Below are 21,478 nucleotides of genomic sequence, written 5' to 3' on the forward strand. Positions count from 1 at the left end.
TTTATAATTTGATATAGCTGTCTCTCAGCTTATGACTCACTGAGACATCTCAGTAGAAAGTGGCTTCTTCAAGTAAGTGTTTGGGACACTGTTTAAGAGAGGAAAGTGTATGTGTTTTAAGCAGGTTATAAGTGTAGAGTTTGGAAGTTCATTTCAGTCAGTCACACAAAATGTACAAGCTTCTACTTAGCTCCTGAAACAAGTTTTTTGTTAAGACACAACAGCATAATGCCTTAAAGGCCCATGGGACATTCAACTTTCTTTTTATTCAAAGATAATTCCAAGTGCTGTACCATCTCCTGCAGACTTGTGTGTACATAACACTTACATAATGGTGCTAAAAGTTACAGAATTAGACCATTTTTTTTATTCTTTGGGAAACAGTGCAACTTTATGCCCATTCAATTTACAAACTGGATAATTCTCAAGTACAACTGATTTCTTTATACCGTTAAGGATTTAGAGCTTGATGTACAAACTATGGCTTCTTCATTTTTCAACCAGTTTGCAAATAGTCACTAGAAACATAATTCATTAATAATAAACCCCCCACTTTTTAAAGCTAATTAGTATTCATCAAGTTTCAAATGCAAAATAATTAAAGATCAAATTTTAATCATAAAGTTAGGATCCCCAATAGACTGTGTGTAGTGTTCAACTGGAGACTCTTAAAAATGACGCTACTGTAGCCTGCTTTGTGCTTTGAAACAAACCATTTCCATTTCAAGTGCTGCATGGGTAACAGTAACCCTGCCCAAATGCATTTTGTAGAACACCAGTTATATCCGAAATACTAAGGGGATGCAATAAAGTCCATAATGTCAGATGGGAGGCTTTTAAGAGCTGAATCTGTTCAGTGGTGTCCAACACCGCTCCCACTGCGTTACTTAAAACTGATATAGTGGTTGACATTTCTCTTCTCTTTGCATGCAGTTGTAGTCCTGATGATTACAGTGTCAAAAAAAGGCTATCGCTTTTAGTAAGGATTATTAATGGGAATGTTGTTTCCATTAATATCCAAGGCACACATGGTCCATGGCCAGTTGTATTCTGCAACAGATGACGACGACAACAACAATTATAAATACATCATAGTCTCTCCTTATTTAGATTCATTTAATGTGATAGTTTTAAATAAGGAAATTAGTATCTACTCATTGGGTATCTGCATCCATAATGTAAATAAAGACTAGTTATGGTAGAGATGCCTTTTCAAAAACAGTCTTGCCATTTTAAGATTCAGGCTGCGGCTATGCTGCACATCTCTTGTGGCAGGGTAGGATATGTGTATCTACACACCGCAGGGAAAAACGGGCTGTGTCTGCATTGCAGTGTGTAGCTACATGTGTCAATGAAAGGCTCTGGTGGAGGGAGACAGCAGGGAAAGGCTCTGAAGTGGGAAGCTGCCAGAGCCTTTTCCCCACTTCTGGAGCTTTTCCCTGTGGTGTGGAAGGACTCCAGCAGCAGGGAGGCACTGCTACAATGCTAAAAATAGCAGTGTCAATAAATATGCATAGATACACGTCCAAATCATTGTAATTTATTTATTGCTAGTTAGTAAGTCTGCTGTGAAAAGTGATATTAATAAACATACAAGTATCACTTTTCACAGCAGACTTAATCAGCCCTGGCAAGCCTGGGGACAAATTGAACCATGGATGGAAGGTCTGGGGAAACGGGGCTACCGGAGGCAGTGAAGGGCTGGAGCCTGAAGCCCTGCAGCCACAGCCCAAAGCCCCGCAGCTGGAGGATGGGGTCCAGGGACAGAGCCTGAAGCCATGCACAGCCAGAGCCCAGGGCTGGAGCCTGCAGCGCCACAGACAGAGCTTGCTGCCCTGCCACCCCAGGGCTGAAGCCCAAAGCCTGAATCCCGCCACCCATGGGAAGGTGGGGAACTCACTGGCTGCCTGCTTCTCCAGCATTGGGCCCCAGGTGACTCCAGATGGGGGCAGGGCCCAACCCCTGCTGCTGGCCCCAGCAACCAGGAGCAACAGGGAGTGGGAGAGGGCTCTACTTTGCCTTCCCCACATCACAGCCCAGGAGGCCACATTTGAGAAACACTGATCTAGACCATCCCTGACAGTTGTTTGTCTAACCTACTCTTAAAATATTCAATGACTGAGATTCCACAACATTCCTAGGCAATTTATTCCAGTGTTTAACTTCCGTGACAATTAGGAAGTTTTTCCGAATGTTGAACCTAAACTGTCCTTGCTTCAATTTAAGCCCATTGCTTCTTGTATCCTCAGAGCTTAATGAGAACAATTTACCTTCCTCCTTGCAACAACCTTTTTTGTACTTGAAAACTGTTATGTCCCCCCTCAGTCTTCTCTTCTCCAGATTAACCAAACCCAGTTTTTTCAATCTTCCCTCATAGGTCATGTTTTCTAGACCTTTAATCATTTTTGTTGCTCTTCTCTGGACTTTCTCCAATTTGTCCACATCTTTCCTCAAATGTGGCACCCAGAACTGGATACAAAACTCCAGCTGAGACCTAATCAGCGCGGCATATAAGGCAATAAATAAGGCTGCTATTGCAAGCTGAATTACCTGTCAATAGGATATCCTCCTTCACAAACGCTGACCAAGACATACAGCTGTCTCAGAGCATACTCATACTGCAATTGAACAAAGAACATTAACCATTTCCATGTCAAATCCCAGCCTCTTTTTATTTAAGATAGAAGTAAAAGAGCTTTGTAGATGCTGTTAACACCAATGATTTCTATCCTTGTTGGAATATTCCAACATCAGACCAAAGTTACCCCTCTCTCACACTTTTCATTGCACCTTCAGCCATACAATGTCCTTAATTCCATCTTCTTTATTCAGATCTCACTGCAGATTCCCTTCTTATGCAAGACTCATAATTCTAACCAATGTGAATGAAACCACAACTCTAATGTAGACTAATATGACCTCCCCTTGTGTTGGATGGTGTCTCTAGATTGTAAGCTCCTTAAGGCAGAGAGCATAGCTGCTTTTGTCTCATGTACAGTGCTGAGCACTCTCAGTGCTTCATAGATTAGACAAGTGATGACTTAAGACTTCTGCTTTTTCCACTAAATTCTGTTTTACGGTTGCTGCATCCTCTCAACCCATCCATTTGTCTGTTTTCTGCATCTGTCTTGTGTGACACCTAGACTGTGAGTTCTTTGAGACAGGGACCGATTTCTCTGTTACTTGTTTGTACAGTGCCTAGCTCAATGGGGCACTGCACAGTGACTGAGACTTGGATACTACTGTAACAAAAGTAATTATTTGTAGTAAAGCTCTCAAAAACTATGTCTGTGAACTCAACAAGAACCAAATAATATGTAGTAGGCGGTCACAGGTAGTGTACAACATACAGTCAAGGGGATTTCTTTGTAGGATATAATTATATACATTAGGTACTATATTTCAAGGCTGCTGTTAATTGCATTGAGTTGATTAAAAACCAATATTGAATGTCCTGTTACACGTGAAAGGCAAGGAGAAAACAGTAAAAGGAGGGAAGGAAATCCTTCCTCTATTTTGATCATCTTGTTACTTGTAGATGGTTGCTTGCAGACGGAGTGTCTTTCCTTTTACTTCTGAAAATGTTTCTCAAGTTTTATTAAAGTGAAAATACAGGGGTGTTCAATAATCCCAATTTTCTTTTTTGGTAAAAACTGACTTTGAAAGAACATCTTGGCAGCTGTGCTTGTCCAACTGACAAATCTATTGTTTTTTTTGCTAATGTTACACTTACCAAGGGAGAGTGCCAGTTGAAGCAGTGGGCTTTGAAGTAATTCACTGCTGACTGGTAGCAGTCATAGTCACTGATGGTCAGTCTGTCTGACAGAATTTGCTCAGTTCGCTCCTTGGATGCTGTTACGAAGAATATGATCTTTCGCATGGATTCCTGAATAATCCGTTTAGCCTGTACACAAAGCAAAGACAACTTACAATGTGCTTTTCCTGACCCTAATTTGGAGACTATTAACTGAATGCCACTTCCTTCTTTCAAAAAAACCAAACCCTTGGGCTTTTAAAAAATACCCTGTTTTCTAAAAGAAATAACATTGAACTTGCAGTCCCTTTTGGGCCAGCCCCTTAATAAAACATGAACAAATAAGAAGGGAAATCAGAAAGGTTACAGGTTGTGGGCTTCCAATAGAGCCTCCATTTAACCTATTAGTTCTCCCTGCAAAAAGGGGGAGAAACATACAGTAATCGTGACTAGACTTGCTGTAGCAGCTTTCTGGGAAAATGTATTTGCTCTTCAATAATGATATTAGAGAGATTTTGGAGAAAGTCTGATCTCTGAAAGGCTAAAGTAAGCAGTCATTCTGAAGTATGGTTTTCTTGTGCAAGAATTATGGGGGCGAGAGGATATCCCCTAGTGGTAGAACCACTGGCAGTACAATCTAGTAGGTTAGTTTTTGCATGTTTATATTCCCGTTTGGTAAGATGCCTTGTCTAAAGATCTCGGAAGTTTAAATAATTGTGGAGAAAAATATCAGAATGGCTGTTACTGGTATAAGATGTATTTTTGCATTAATTGGGGTCAATTTGCAGTAACTCCATGAGTCACACTGGAGTTACTTTTGATTTACATCCATATAATGGAACTGAATCTGTCAGAATTTTTAGCTTTACCTCTAGATGTGTTTTCATCTCCCCTGCAATCTTCTTAGCCTCATAAATATCATTGGTAGCCAACAGCTTCCGTTTCATGATTTCAAGAGGCACATCAGGACTAGGAGTGAGATCGTAGTGTGCCACTGGGGGCAGTGAAATAGGAGTGGATTTCCTTCCCATGCCCTGAAACTGCACCACTTTCATAGAAGAGATGCTCTGCACATTAGAAAGAAAAACACACAAAGGTTAAACATCTCTGCTAGATAGAGGTCCTTTGTGTTGCCATGCAAGCCTGTTAATTTTCTAAACTCGCTTGGCTACGGAAGGCACATGAAGGTAAGTATTGTTTTACAAGCAGTAGGTTGCCTTAAAAGTGGCTAATCTTCATTTTCAAAGTTCCCTAAGGCAAAAGGCCATCAGGTTGAACAGCTTGAACTTTACAGATTGAAGACCATGTCAGAAAATCATTTTATTAGTACAATGGGATAAGATGCTTTCAATTGCGTTTATGAATAACTTGCCAGTTTATGGCACCTTCTACCCAAAGAGCTCAAAGCATTTTATTATCATTTATTAAGGCTCACAATACTCTGGCAATATGTCTAATACACCCCTTTTATGGATGGGTAAAGTGAAGCATTGGGAGGTTAAATCAGCATCATGAAGAGAACCCTTGTGTCCTCACGCTCCGTTCCCTGCATTAGCCCATAGACCACATTTCTTTTTGCTATATCCATGTAGGAGAAGAGAGCCAGGTGAGGTCTGATGCAAGAAAGCAAACCTGACCAGGAATTTCCCATTCTATTCTGCATGCCTGGTCACTATGCCCTGCTTTCTCATCAGGCCTCAAGGCAATCGTGACCGCAGCAACAGCAGAGAACAAAAGAGTAGCTAGGAGGCTAGCATGAAACTCTGTGCTCAAGATGCCCATAAAGGTTGAGGGGCTGAGGAGCAGCAAATGGCTACTGGCCCTTCTGAGGGTGTGAGCAGAGAATTAGGAAGGAGTAAGGTTCACCGTGTAGAAGGAAGGACAAACTGCTGTGGACAGGGGGGTAGAGAGGGAGAAATGAGAAATTCTTGGTTCCTGTCTTGCACTTTCCAATCTGAAGAGTAAATGCAGAGACTGAATGCCTGCAGTTCTAGATATGAGTGGCTACAGGCCTGAGCTACAAAATTCAGATCTTGCGTTCTGCTTCTCTAGCTTTTGAGCAGGCTTTAGTTTTTCAGGTAGATATTCAGAAGCTGAGGATTTGTCCCCTCATCAGGGTACAGCAATTTTGAAGGGATTAAAATATATGGGAAGGACTTGACCTGGAAACCACTTAAATGAATACTCACTTTGTTTCCATATTGCATCACATGGCTGGTGTTGGTGTGTTTCTTTACTATCAGAAATTGCTTATGGAGAGTTTCTTTTTTCAGATCCTCCTGCATGAAGAAATCTATATGTTTATAGACATCAAAATATGGCTGTTGTAAAAATGCAAGGAAAATTTAGAAGAGCCTTAGCTTCCCCCTGAGCAGGAGGTGAATACCAGGGCAATGGCTATTAGCACTTCAAAAGAGATTAAATGAAACGTTAGGAAACTTGGGTGAAATTGAGATTCTATGACATCTTCTCAACTGCAGTAAAAAATCCCTAAAGTGTTTCGTTACTACTGTAAATTTGGTTCAAAACAACACTTTTGTTCATATTTAAGGTTCATTAAGGAAACCTGGATACACTGTTCAGTAATTGCACTTTGAGATTCATGTTCAAAAGCTTGCCATGATGTTGCCCCAAATTAGTAACTTCAAGCTAAGTGAACTCAAAATTAGTGGCTAGGCTGTTTCTAACTTTTTCCACTTCAACACCCACCAAAGAGGAATTAAGTTTCTGAACTAAATTTAAAGATGTCCAAATGAACAACTTGCACAAATATTGAATTGGTCAGTAAAGTGTTTAAGTATACAAGCCATCCAGTTCCACATTACTAATGATTAAGAATTTAAACAATTTTTAATCTTAAATAAAACCTAAAGGATAAAAAACACTTGTATAAAGAAAAACTGTAATGCTTAAAGCTTTATAATTGTCTTAAATTTAAAGCACCAAATACTTGATCTAAGTAACTTACCACATCAGAATCTTCCATCCAGTTGACACTGTACCAGTCACCTAGGTAGGTCTGTCTCTTATCATCATAGTAACATGCATAAGAAGACTCCCTAGGATTGGCAGCAGTAGTTGCATAAACTGTCAGACAAATGGAAGAGCAGTCGTTATTTAAGTGGTACTTAACTGTCTGCTATACTTGTCTGAATGTCATGGATTTTATTCATTTACTTCAGTGCTTTGAATTGAAAAATCAGCTTGCTAATATTTTGTCCACAGTTGCTGTTGGTGCCACTGAAAAAGCTCTTTTTCTTTTACCAACTGTGTGTTCTATTGTGAGCACATAATGAAGAATGTGTAGGTTGGGGAAAGAGGCTTTGATCAAAAGCTTCTATTCAAAACACTGCAAATACAAACGCTATCTTAGTTGAAGGATAGATTCTTAACTGATCAGCTGAACTGCCTATTCTGCATGCTAACAATTGGTATTAATTTGATATTTGATTTGGAATAACATTGAATGTCCCTATGCAGTGTTGTTGTAGCCCTGTCAGTCCCAGGTTATTACAGAGACAAGATGGGTGAGGTTTAATCTTTTATTGGACCAACTTCTGTTGGTGAGAGAAACAAGCTTTTGAGCTACAGAAAGCTCTTCTTCAGTGTAAAACTAAAAGATACGACCTCACCCACACCTTGTCTCATTTAATATCCCTGAAATTCCTCTTTTCCAGAAAACACTGCCACTGGAGTAATACTGTACATTATTAACACTCTTCAGTGAGCATACTAAGGTAAAAAAAAAAAATCTTTAGAACAGCTCCATCCAACAATGTTCTATTACCAATCAAGTATTTTCTAACACAATGGGATACCAGTTCAAAACACTCCGCAAGTTATCCCATTACTGGGACAGGAAGCCTAATCCTAGCTCTGAAAAATTCAGACACCCAAAAGACCTCAGTAGCTAAAGACATAGCATGGCATATTTTGTATGTTTGCAGGAATTTTTGAAGGAAGTTGAATGTAGCATTTGTGATATCAATATAACAATAGTTATTTCTTTGTATATACAAGTCATTTTGTTTCAGGCAGAAAAGAGTTAGAATCTGGTGAAAAGCAGGACACCAAAACTGAAGACTTTATTGCCTTTTTAACAGTTTGCATTTCATAATTCTTTCCATGGTACATTCTTAAAATGCTTAACAAATAATCAATTAACCCTTGCAACTTGTCTTTGAGGGTAGGTGAGTAACACACCATTTTGCAGATGGCTGAAGAGAACAGAGGTTGTCAAAAACCAAGTCTCGAGTTGGTGGCAGAGCTAATGACAGAATCCAACAGTCCTGATACTCTGCTAAACCTCTACATGAAGGTGGGTGCAATAATCCCAGGACTGCCCTCCACACTTCTGATCAAGTCAGGATATGCAGCACATTGGCCACAAGAAATTTTGACCATTTCAAGCTAGGAAATGCCAGGCCAAAAAGCTGACTGATCACTTACCATTGATATCATCAGCCAAATGGTTCATCATTGATCCAGATTCACATGCTTCAATGTAAAACACCAGCTGCAGAATAAGTGAGACACGTTAGGAAAAAACAGTGGGCTGGAGAAGAGTTTCAACTCCTTTCAGACACTAATTAATCTGGTCCTTACTGATAATCCACTAAAACAGCACACTACACATAGTCCTACACATAAAGGCAAATTAGCTCACTTCCTGCTTTGAAAAACTGAAACAAGTAAAGAAAATTGCATTAAAAAGGTTTCTTAATGACTTTTCTATGTACATCTCACATGGATCTTTTTGCTAATTCAAGCAGAATTCAACTAGCTGGTCGGCTTTTTTAAACTGGAAATAGTATACCATTCTGAGTTGGCTGTAGCCTCAGTATTTTTGAGACATCACCACCACTTATACAGACCTAAACACAACTAACTAGTACTCTGACATGATTAATAAAAAGTTTATTTAAGAAGGTAATCTAACAAACAGCTATAGATACCAATTAGTTTTCTTTGCTCTAAGTGACTTCACCTGTGCTGAAATGGGAATAGAAACCACTTAGATAAAAGAAGTGGTGGGTTGTTTAATTTAAATGTTAGCTTTTGTAAGTATCCCTTTATCCTCAGCTGACTTGTTATTTTGTAACAATAACCAGCAGTGAATCACAAGATATACACAGGGTTCCTACAGTAATAATACACAGGGTCAAGGGTGAACAAAGCAAAAGAAGCAGGAGTGAAGTGATAGTGGGTGTTTTTCAACTCTACTGGTGATCAAAGTATATGGGAGTCACAGGACTTTGCTAAATCAGGATATGAAACCTTTCAACATTGATCCAAATAAATCACATGCTACAACTGGAAAGTAAGCAATTGAAGACAGTCCAAAAATGGAATATATATCCCATTTAGATGGGCAATCCATCTAAATTTCAGGCTTTGAATCATCTTCCTCTTCAACAACTATGATTTTATTGTTTAAACAATTGAAGGAAGTGCAGCCAAAGATGTCACAAAGATGCTTCCTCTGCATTAGTTCCTCTATTAATTTCATATCTGATAAACTGTTGTTTACCTTTTGGTATTTTTTGTTATGGTACATGTAATAAATGGTCTTGTTCAAGTCCTTTACATGGAGCTGTAAAATAAGAACACTTTTTTTAATACCACCATAATTCAGCAAAATAAATAAGGGAAGAAACTAATTTCATCAGAATAAATGATTCCTACTTTTTATATATTACTGCTTCTAATTGTTTGGAGATATAAATATTTTCATTGTTAGAGTTCACAAGAGAGTTGCTTGAATATTTAATCCACACTTGTACCCCTTTTGTACTTAAATAAGTGATTTACTGTAGTCTGTGATCATCAAGTCCAAATTTAACATGGAGTTATATTTTTTACCCTCAATGTTCCCCCCCCCCGGGGAAACAGAGGTTACAGTATTTACTACAGTGTGCAAGATGAATAATCATACCCACAAAGGTCTGAATGATGCACTGCAAAGCTAAGCAATAAAAATCACACAACAAATAAATAGTCTGTCTAGACCTCAGCTTTCAAACATTCAGTATTCTATTTTATATCATGTCCCAGACTGAGATCTGGTGTAAAGTGGGAGATCAGAACATGGCCCCTTATATTCTTTCCAAGAAAAAATAGTGTGTTAAGAAATTTAGATTTAGAAATATTTATTTTTATGGTAACTTTAAAAATGTTCAAAATAAAATGCTTACATCATCATTAGGAAAAGCCAGTAGTCCAGGGGCTCCATGGTCAGTGAAATAAACAAACACATGATCCTTGGGACCACTGCCAAGAGAAATTCAGAAACAACTGACTTTCTAAACATTTCAGCTTAATCTTTACATAAAAACCTGTTATAGTATTGAGACATGCTGGTATCTGTGAAGATAAATCAGAAGATGTAGTCTCATCTATACCGCCTTTTTAAATTACGTACTGCACTTTGGATACTTATGGGAAGAGATGGATGAGTAGAAAAGGAATGCAGTAGGAAGCCAGAATCCTGAACTGAACAAAACACACACCTGTTAGGGATGGTCTTTCTAGATAATACTTAGTCCTGCCGTGAGTGCAGGGGACTGGACTAGAAGACCTCTCAAGGGCCCTTCCAGTCCTACAATTGTATGATTTTATGTCTTTTAAGAGACTCAGAATTTTCACACTAGCAATGTAAATGGATTTAAGTGTCTTATTCTTGTAATATAAACATTTTGGGTCATTTTAGTCCCAGATTAAGCTTTTGTAAAATAGTTTTATAAAACCTGAGAATCAATAGCTATTTCCATGATTATTTTTAATTTCAGGTTAATCTAGTTCAGCTTCATAAATATGTGCTGAAAATATCAGAAAACACTGGTACATTTTAAATGTGTTCAAAGAATGCAATGTACTCAAATATGGGATTTTTAGCCTTCTAATCCTTGATGCTCTATTAAAGTGGATTACCTACACTGATGGGAGAATCCTTCCCATCAGCATAAATAGTGTCTACACTGAAGTGCCACAGTGGTGCAGCTACAGCTGGGCTGCTGTAGCGTTTCAAGTGTAGACAAGCCATCTGTACAGTAATGCACAATACGACCAGATGCATTATGGGTTTTCATCTTCCCCTGATGTATCTGGAATATTGTAGGCCAGTACCAGACACAGTTAACAAAGGACTTCCATACCTAAAAGATATAGCAATAATAGGAAGAGATTCTAAAGATTCTTCATTGTTGTTAAGACCCTTAATGAGAGTCTTTCTTCACACAATTACAATGTGGCCAAGCTGCTCTGAATTATATGGTTGCGTTTATCCAATTTAGGATTCAACTATTTCTCTATTCTGCTAAAATTTGTTTTTTATTTATTTTATTTATTTATTTAATTCACTTTTTTTTTTGTACTAGTCTGGTTCTGAAATTCTTTGTGTATTGGATACTTAAAGGCCTTGATCTCAGAAGACATTGTGTAGTCTGCCGCAGGGATCAGAAGATTGTTCCATTCATGCAAATGGCAACTATGCATGGATGCAAGTAAGGTTAACTGTCTTCTTACTGAGTAGCAATAAATGTTGGGACCACCGCACATCCACTCCCTTACTTACAACTATGTGGGGGGGAAGAGGGAGGCAGGTTGAAAATGCCCATGTATGAGTAGCCATGGGCCTAACTGCAATTTTTAATTTGGCTAATGAAATGTTTAGCTGTGTTCACCTTTTAGACCTCATTCCAGTTGAGCAATTTTGCAGTAGTACAGCAAAATATTCATTAATAAAAGCTCAGAACCCTTCTCAGCGCTTCTAATCTTGTATTTATACACTGAATATTTTAAGCCTGAGTTATGTAGGCAAAGCCTCACATGACTACAGCTCTGTGGCAATGACCAATTTAAATACAGTCCAGCTCTGTAACTTTTCTCCTTTCTTCCACCTGATTCCAATGCCAGAGTTCCCCTCTCTCTCCACCAACTTGTCTGCAATGGTCAAGTTGCTCTCTATTGTGGATATCTAGATCTCAGTCCACACTATATTTGGTATCCATCAGATACAGACACACTTTTTGATACTAGATTGCTAAAAAAGTAGAATTGTCACATTACTAATTCCAAAGATGTAGAATAGCCATTGACCAGTCTTGCTAATCCTCAGTCTGGACAACAATATAACTAAGATTGCATTTAAATCCCATTACTCAACATCAGCACATGAGTGTCCACCCATGTGATATGATTTATCATTTCCTGAACACAACTTTTATGTTACCTTTTTAATACTTTTCCTGATCCTATGCCCTTCATTGCTTCAGCATCACCTCTTAGAACAGCAAGGAAATTTTTTGGAGTAACATCCTACAGATTAAGAGAGTTTTAAAATTAAATATGAAGCGCAGTAACAGTCAACCTTATCTACTCACCTAGACAGGCTGGTTCTGTCAGACAGAACCAACAAGTGTTTTACAATGCAGAGGAATGCTGTTGGGGTGGGCTTTGGGAGCTGGTTCCTATGATAACCATTATTACTGATCTTCATATGCAGCTTTTTTTTTTCCTGTAAGGGCTTGTCTATACAGGAAAGTTTTATTAGCTATACCAGTATAATTATACCAGGTTTCAGAGTAACAGCCGTGTTAGTCTGTATTCGCCAAAAGAAAAGGAGTACTTGTGGCACCTTAGAGACTAACCAATTTATTTGAGCATAAGCTTTCGTGGGGGTGGGGGGATGAGAAAACCTGGATTTGTGCTGGAAATGGCCCACCTTGATTTTCATACACATTGTAAGGGGAGTGGTCACTTTGGATAAGCTATTACCAGCAGGAGAGTGAATTTGGGGGGGGGGGGTGAGAAAACCTGGATTTGTGCTGGAAATGGCCCAACTTGATTATCATACACATTGTAAGGGGAGTGGTCACTTTGGATAGGCTATTACCAGCAGGAGAATGGGATGGGAGGAGGTATTGTTTCATGGTCTCTGTGTATATAATGTCTTCTGCAGTTTCCACAGTATGCATCCGATGAAGTGAGCTGTAGCTCACGAAAGCTTATGCTCAAATAAATTGGTTAGTCTCTAAGGTGCCACAAGTATAATTATACCAGTATACCTAAAATGATATAGATACACTAGTATAAACCCCAATGTGGGCAGGTATTTTGGAATAAAAGTGGTTCTTTGGTTTAGCTTAACCTCCTTCTAAAGCGACATAAGCTAAACTGAAAAAAGACACCTATTCCAAAATAAGCATGTACATAGTTATACCGGTATAACTGGTATCTGTTTAAATTTATACCTTGGAGTATGCCAGTACAACTTTCTGGTGTAGACAAGTCCTTAATCATGATGGTCACTCACTGCAGTTTGTTAGATCATGACTGCTCTTGGAAATCAGGCAACAGTCATAGTGAAGGAAGCTAGGAAAACGCTCCAGTCATTGCACGTGTAAAATACAATGAAACCTATACTTCTCGTCACCGTTAGTAGGTGATCTCCTCTCATGGGAGACTGCCTGAAAGTATCCCAAATTTATTATATCCAGTACAGTTCTGATCCTCCTCTGTTAAGCAACTGATTTTTCTCAATCCCTTTAAGTAGATTTCACTCTGTCAAAAAGTTCTTGCCATTTAAGCTGATACCAAAGGGCTACTGCTGCTCATTTCCAGTTAAACAAGTACAAAACCTAAGCCACATTTGCTAAACAATATTAATTATCCAGTAGAAGTCTCAAACTACTGGCAGGATTCAGTGAAATAAATAACTTTTTTTTTTTTAACAAAGTTAGGAATGCCTTTATTTGAAAAGTTAATGATTACTTTCAATGAAGTGTAGAGAAGATAAGCACTCAGGTGACAGTATGAACAGAAATTTAAGTGCTGTTTTTATAGCTCTTTGCAACAGCCTTTGTGGTGGCATACGCAGATCTCTGAGACTACCTCCAATTTAAGTATGTCTACATGGCACACCACTGGTGGCAGCGTGTAGGATATGTGTAGCTACATGCCACAGTAAAAAGCACGCTGTGTCCACTGTGGTGTGCAGCTACACACAGCAGTGAAAGGCTCTGGCAGTGGGGAGGCAGAAGGGAAAGACTTTGGCAGCTCCCCACTGCCAGAGCCTTTCACTGTGGGAAGGAAAGGCTCTGGCAGGGGAGAGACAGATGGGAGCTTCCAGAGCCCTTACCTGCTGCCTCCCCGCACCAGAGCACTTCTCCAATGCCAGAACCTTCCTCTGTGGCACAGAAAGACTCTGGCAGCAGGGAGACAGAGGGACACTACACTGCTAAAAATAGCAATGTAGATGGGAGGCACTGCTTGGACATGTAGAGCTGTGTAGAGTATATACCCACAGAGTTCAGGCTTGTCCTCACCCTACTCACCTAAGCAGTGCTTCACCATCTACACTGCTCTTCAGACCTATGCTAGGGGAGCATGCAGTGTACATACTCTATATCCCACAGTAAGGAGTATGCAGTGTAGCATACTTTTAGTAGCAACTTGTAAATCACTCAGATATTGGGGTACTGAGCCATAAACTACAGTTAAATTTAATCAGGACATGTTTACATATTGAGTTATTGATGATTTTTTTTAATTGTAAGATTTTCCCTCCCCTCACTCTGAGTATGGTGCAGAAATAATGGAATAGTCTATTGCTATAGTTTCTGCTCCATTTTAATATGCCCTCTGTTTACATCCTAGTTAGGAAAGGTTGGCCAAGCCATCTAACTGGATGAACACCCTCCAGTGCTTTGTATCAACCAGAGGCTTAATATTAAATGTATTAGGGAATATCTAACAGTCTGGGGGTGAAAAAAGATTTACTTGGGTCACTAGGTAATGTTAAATCTCAAACATATTGGTTGAATAATAGAGACTACTTCAGTCCTACCTCTTGTACATAGTCCTTTGGCACTCCCTTGTACACATCTGTGCCATTGGGTCTATTGATGATGATGCCTTTGGTTGGATTTCTGAAAATTAAGTTGGACACATGTATTAAGAATAATTCATATGCCGTATAGCGCCAACAAATTAACTAGAAAAATATTAAAAGGTCATGAAATGTCGACAAGATCAAGCCCAAATATTTGTACATATTTATTTACAAAAGCATCACCTCTTTAAAACTGATTTTTGAACAATCATGTGGAGGTCTTTGTGCCTTATCAATTACATATGCCCAGCTCAAGCCCCATGAACGCAGTGGCAAGACCAGGTAAATTGTTCTGAGGATGCAGGACATGGTCCGTCATGGCTACAATCCCTGGATTTATCAGTTTAGGTGCTTCAAGTAGCCCTTGCTTTGGTTCTGCTTTGAAACGGTTTTATTCTCTTTTGACACCTGAACCATTGCCAGTGCTGTGTAATTGCAGACACTGATAGCAAAATATTAACCAGCTAGTGTCACCTAATTCTGTTTATCAATTAAGGCAGCTGACTAAGGTGTGGCTGTCACTGTGCCCACACAGCTTCTAGGAACCAAAAGTAAGAGCTGAGTGTTGAAATTAGTCCAGAGTGAAGGGCCATCACTGAAACTGGGTGCAGCTGCACATAAATATTGACCTCCTTTATAAAGCATTTCAATATTTACTGGTGAAAAGTGCAATGTAAGAGCTGGTTGTATTATAAAGGCAAATATGGTCAAAGGTACCAAATCAGATGATGCATGGGAATTTCCTTTTTTATGGAAAGTATGCTTTGGGGACTAAACAGGCTGACAAAGGCCCTTAAAGATATCCACACTATATAGGCATGTCTGTACTGTAAAACGCTACATAACAGATCATTTTTACTATGTATAATAAAAATTAAGATTGTTTGTGTTTCACAACATGCAAAAGTAAGTTACCACAGAGCTCTGAATTTACACTGCCATAACTGAAATCAGGATCTTACTCTTGAAATTTAGAAATTTGCAAGGTACACATCCTAAAGTGAACTCATTTCAGTGATGGCTAAAGTGGTCCCTGTACATACTCTGTGAAGTGCTTAGGATTCTTCTTTTTGAGATACTACATACACACAAAGTACTACTGTTAACTATGGAACAGAAAAAAATATACATGGTTTAATATTCTTGCCATGTTCTTCACTTACTCCTCATTTTCTGCAATGTCATCATACATCATGACAATAATCTGTTCATCTGGAATTCCATTTCGGTGTACAATCTGGTAAGCATGGCATACATCAGCCTGAAATAGAGCAGAATGTCCTTGCTAATTCCTTGTTAATCTTTGGGAACAAAAGAAAATCACTTTATAAGATTTTGTCTAAAAGAAACTCCGGACCAACATCCTCATCTAAGTAACAGGATTTCACAATTGTCACTCTGAAGCCTAAAATGTCTTAAGTCAGTGTGAAGGGATGAAAACAGTTATAATCATGGCTGAGAGCTCTTTCTGTTCAGAGTATCACCAGATTCTAGCATCACTGGTCCCTGTGAGAACAGGCTGGAATGTTGGAGTGCGAAGATTCTGTGGCAGGTGGAATGTGGCAGCTGATCACAGAAGCTGGGGATTGCAAAAAGGTGCGTGTCCCTCCGGCCAGGGCGAGCTCTGTGCACAGACTTTGGAAAACATGTACAAACTGCAATACTTCTCACTACAACATAGTGTATGGGAAACAAGGGCTCCATTTTCAGGTGTTTGTGTGGTTTTGTTTTGTTTGTTGTTTTTTTAAACACGTGACTTTCTGAATGACACACGTGCAACAGCATAGGCTTTCAGTAACTAGTTGTAAATATGAAGGATTGAGAGCCTCCGGAAAGCCTGAACACACAGCTGTCATCAAAGGCTTAATGGCTTTTTACTAGCCTGCCGCTTTGACCCCGTCATCCCTCTCTCATCAGTCCTCCACTGATGACTTCTTCTCCATTGCATTGAACATAAACTGCTTATATTCACTTTCTAGGCCCTTCACAGCCTATCCCCAAACCTACCTATTATCTCTCCTTTGCAACTGAAATGTCAATTCTTACCTTTGATAGGCCAATAATACCAGCCTCCATCACCCACTCGCTAAACTTTCAAACAAGCACATTAGTGCTTTCTCCCAGGCTGCCCTCCATGCTTGGGAGAAGCTCCCTGTAAACATCTCCAAAACTAATTCATTATCCACCTTCAAATTCCTCCTTAAAACTTTTCTTTGCTATACCACCTACAAAAATCTTGACAGTGGGTTGCCAGCTGAGACCACTGCCTATCATGCCAATCAATGGAGTTTTGTTTCCTTGCGCCACCCTAATCTATTTGTCTAAATCAGAGGTCCCCAAACTCTGGGAGGCACCCCACTGGGGGAGAGGGGGGGCATGGAGGAATGTTCAGGTGGGGGTGGCTGAGGCCTGGGCCAGCCCCCAAGTGGGGTGAGGAGGGAGTGCCACCCAGCTCTGTTGCTGGCCCGGCCCCCAGCTGTGACCCCAGCGTCAACCCCCTTCACCCTGTCCGCATCCCCCTCTCCAAGCCACGGACCTGCTTCCAGCAGGCTCTGGGGGGGTACAGACCGGGGTAATAGGAGACACGACCCTGAAAAGTTTGGGAACCATTGGTCTATATCCATCTGTTATCCATTGTCTTATACTAGGGTTGTAAGCTTTTTGGGGTGGGGACAATATTTTTATTTGTACATCGCCTAACATGGGTTCTCAGGACAAATTTTTTGGTGGCCTCAGAGTGTGGCCACCAACTCTTGCTGATGGCCACTCTCTCACTTTTTCCTAAAATACTTGATTAGCTTTAGGATAATCAAATAAATATGCACATATACACATCCAAATCATTGCAATTTATTTATTGCTATCTAGAAGTCTGTTGTGAAAAGTGATACCAGTATATTTGTTAATATCACTTTTCACAGTAGACTTAATCAGTCCTGGCAAATTAAGCCATGTATGGAGGGTAGGGGGAGACAGCAGGGGGCCAGGGGAGATGGGGCTGAGGAGGCAGTGGGGGGGCTGGAGACTGAAGCCCTGTGGCCACAGCCCAAAGCCCCGCGGCCCGGAGGATGGGGTCCAGGGACAGAGTCTGAAGCCATGTGGCTGGAGCCTGCCACTGCGCAGCCAGAGCCCAGGGCTGGAGCCTGAAGCCCCACAGACAGAGCTTGCTGCCCCGCCACCCCAGGCTGAAGCCCAAAGCCTGAGCCCCACCACCCATGGGAAGGTGGGGAACTCTCTGGCTGCCTGCTCCTCCAGCGTTGTGCCCCAGGTGAATCCAGACGGGGGCAGGGCCCAACCCCTGCTGCTGGCCCCAGCATCCAGGAGCAACAGGGAGTGGGAGAGGGCTCTATTCTGCACTCCCCCCATCGCAGCCCAGAAGGCTGTGACCGCAAGAAAAGCCCCTGGTGGCGGCATGTGGCCACGGTGGCCTCATTTGAGTAACGCTGGCCTAGCACAACACGGTCCTTCTCATCCATTACCAGGACTCATGCCTGCTATGGTAATACAAATAATTTTTTTCCAGTCAGGGCTTGGAGCAATTAGATTATAGCACAGAAATGGTTACTGACAGTATTAGTACCATCTCTGTACAATTAAAATCCAATTTGCTCCAAGTCCTGATTGGGGGGGAAAAAAGCCATTCATTACATGAATGTTTTTGTAAAGTTTTCTTATGCATAATAGACGTCACTGAAAGGTTACTGGGAACATAAAGCCTTCTGCAAAGAAATCTAAACTAAAATCCCACGCACTGAAGGCCTGATCCAAAGTCCAGTGGAGAAGACGACTCCCCTTGACTGCAATGAGCTCTGGATTAGGCCTTAGATGACTTAGTGCTTGGCCTAGTTATGATTTATGCGGTCTGACATCTGAAAAATTAACTTGGTCAGTTTTGAGCTAGGACAAATTCTCCCGCGCCTAATTACATTCCTTGTGGAATAACCCTAAGTATCTTAAGGGTATGTAAACACAAGTTGTGTGAAAAGCTAAACTACAGAATTTCTAATCAAACTCTTGTCCTTATTATAAACAGGATATGAATGTGCAGATTTTCTTTAAAGAGACACACTACTGCTATAGTTAAATCTCTTTTTTATAACAGAAATTACAATGTACATTAAAGTGATCTTATATAAAAAATACGTGTCTCCACGAGGAAAGCGCTAATATTTTGTTTTAGAAACTTCCCTCACGAACAAATTATTTTAGCTCTACAATCCGTTGATGATTTAATGGTCTAAGGACAAAATAATTCTCCTCTACCCCTAGATAACTAAGAAATTTTCCAGAAATGCATTTTTCAACATTCCAGTGGAACTTCAAATAGCATTACACCAAGAGAGGTTTTCTTTCAGGTTATGCTGTGTGTGGTGGTAGGGTTTGCTTTTTTCTTTGTTTGTTTTTAATTCTAACCCCTTCCTATGATCTACTCCATGGGTGAGCAAATTTTTTGGCCCGAGGGCCACATCTGTGAATAGAAATTGTATGGCAGGCCATGAATGCTCACAAAATTGTGGTTGGGGTGCAGAGGGGGGGTGATGGCTCTGGTTCCGGGTGCGGTTTCCGGGGTGGGGCCAGAACTGAAGAGTTCAGGGTGCGGGAGGGGGCTCCAGGCTGGGGCAGGAAGGTGGAGTGCGGGGGGCAGAGGAGTGAGGGCTCCAGCTGGGGGTGTGGGCTCTGGGGTGGGGCTATGGATGAGGAGTTTGGGGTGTAGGAGGGTGCTCCAGGCTGGAACCGAGGGGTTTGGAAGGCAGGAGGGGGATCAGGACTGGGGCAGGGGGTACGAGCTCTGGAGTGGGGCTGGGGATGAAGGTTTTGGGGTGCAGGAGGGTGCTCCGGGCTGGGACCAAGTGGTTTGAAGGGTGGGAGGGGGCTCAGGGCTGGGGCACAGGGTTGGGGTGTGTGGGGGTGAGGCCTCTGGCTCGGGGCGCAGGCTCTGGGGTAGGGCTGGGGATGAGAGGTTTGGGGTGCAGGAGGGTGCTCCGGGCTGGGGCCGAGGGGTTTGGAGGGCGGGAGGGGGATCAGGGCTGGGGCAGGGTGTTGGTGCATGGGGAGAGGCTCAGGGGGGCAGGCTCCAGGCAGCGCTTACCTCAAGGGGCTCCCGGAAGCAGCTCCCAGAAGTCCCTTCTCCAGCTCTTATGCGAGGCGCAGCCAGGCAGCCTTGCATGTTGCCAAGTCTGCAGGCACTGCTCCTGTAGCTCCCATTGGCTGTGGTTTGCGGCCAATGGGAGCTACGGGGGTGGCACTTGGGGCGGGGCAGCATGCAGAGTGGAGCTCTCTGGCTTCCCCTACACATAGGAGCCGGAGGGGGGCCATGCCGCTGCTTCCGGGAGCAGCATGGAGCGGCCCCCGACCCTACTCCCCAACTGGAGCGTCGGAGTGGGGCAATCCCCAGACCCTAGCAGGAGCTTGAGGGCCGGATTAAAATGGCTGGCGGGCTGGTTCCAGCCCACGGGCCATAGTTTGCCCACCCCGATCTAGTCAACATTAGAAAAGTTGCACAGGTTTAATTAAATCAATCCAATTAAACCAGAGAGAACTCCTGACGTAGACACTGAAACATGATTAAACCTCACTTACATTGGTTTAGTTTAAATCAGTAATTTATTAGCATATGCTAAGCAAAGGTTAAACTGGTTTAGGAGTGTCCACATTAGGGGTTTGACCTGGTTTACTCAGATCAAATTTAGTTAAATTAGTGAAATGTTAATAATATAGGAAAAGCCCTGTCTTCAGAGTCTGACACAGAGATGGGGTGGTAATTGAGCAAGATTCCAGGAAAAGGCGAGGTACGTTCCATGCTAAAAAAAAAAAAAAAAAATCTGCTGTAGCACAATCTCGTCACATGATTTACTTTGGAAATCTACCCATCCTTACTAAAGGAGTTATATTTCCTATTACATCAGACGAGATTTTCTTCCATCCAGCTCTGTAAACTTAAATATTTATATTTCAACATTGACATCTGCATGGCACTTCACCAGTCCCTACCCCAAACTGCTTACATTAAACACAGATCTTGACAATAGACAAGACAAGAATAGGAGAGAGCAGTGTAAAAACGTAAGATATGAAGCAGACGTTTGTGAGGTTTGCTAGGGAAAAAGAGAACTGGAAAGCACTAATCTGTACAGTCACTCTTCTGACCTTGAAATCCTTCCCAAAGATCTACTTCTTCTGTGGTGCCTACAGTAAATGGTTATGGGCTTAGCTACACAGGGAAACCTATCAGCATAACCATATCAGTATAACTAAACTACACAATACTGACATAAATGGTGCAAATGCGGTTGTATCGCTCCAACCCCTCAGACAGAGACAAACACCTACAAGATCTCTGTCAAGCTTTCTTACAACTACAATACCCGCCTGCAGAAGTAAAGAAACAGATTGATAGAGCCAGAAGAGTTCCCAGAAGTTACCTACTACAGGACAGGCCTAACAAAGAAAATAACAGAACGCCACTAGCCGTCACCTTCAGCCCCCAACTAAAACCCCTCCAACGCATTATTAAGGATCTACAACCTATCCTAAAGGATGACCCAACACTCTCACAAATCTTGGGAGACAGGCCAGTCCTTGCCTACAGACAGCCCCGCAACCTGAAGCAAATACTCACCAACAACCACATACCACACAACAGAACCACTAACCCAGGAACTTATCCTTGCAACAAAGCCCGTTGCCAATTGTGCCCACATATCTATTCAGGGGACACCATCACAGGGCCTAATAACATCAGCCACACTATCAGAGGCTCGTTCACCTGCACATCCACCAATGTGATATATGCCATCATGTGCCAGCAATGCCCCTCTGCCATGTACATTGGT

The 21,478-nt window shown here is 41.4% G+C and overlaps 1 protein-coding gene across 1 annotated transcript in view; it reads right to left on the minus strand.

Moving 5' to 3' along the window:
* Positions 1-247: 247 nt before the first annotated feature.
* The window catches only part of LGMN (legumain), a 42,894-nt gene continuing 21,663 nt past the window's right edge, over positions 248-21,478 (minus strand). Inside the window, exons 3-14 of the mRNA XM_084630776.1 lie at positions 15,809-15,906; positions 14,601-14,682; positions 11,985-12,070; positions 9,949-10,024; positions 9,285-9,347; positions 8,204-8,270; positions 6,723-6,841; positions 5,944-6,033; positions 4,624-4,821; positions 3,734-3,904; positions 2,551-2,618; positions 248-1,050 (exon numbers count right to left, since the gene is read on the minus strand). Coding sequence (XP_084486902.1) covers positions 1,011-1,050; positions 2,551-2,618; positions 3,734-3,904; positions 4,624-4,821; positions 5,944-6,033; positions 6,723-6,841; positions 8,204-8,270; positions 9,285-9,347; positions 9,949-10,024; positions 11,985-12,070; positions 14,601-14,682; positions 15,809-15,906 — 1,158 coding nt within the window. The 3' untranslated portion in view covers positions 248-1,010. The remainder of the gene's footprint in view (positions 1,051-2,550; positions 2,619-3,733; positions 3,905-4,623; positions 4,822-5,943; positions 6,034-6,722; positions 6,842-8,203; positions 8,271-9,284; positions 9,348-9,948; positions 10,025-11,984; positions 12,071-14,600; positions 14,683-15,808; positions 15,907-21,478) is intronic.

This window comes from Lepidochelys olivacea (genome assembly GCF_965140295.1).
Source record: "Lepidochelys olivacea isolate rLepOli2 genome assembly, chromosome: 6".
Classification (NCBI taxonomy): domain Eukaryota; kingdom Metazoa; phylum Chordata; order Testudines; family Cheloniidae; genus Lepidochelys; species Lepidochelys olivacea.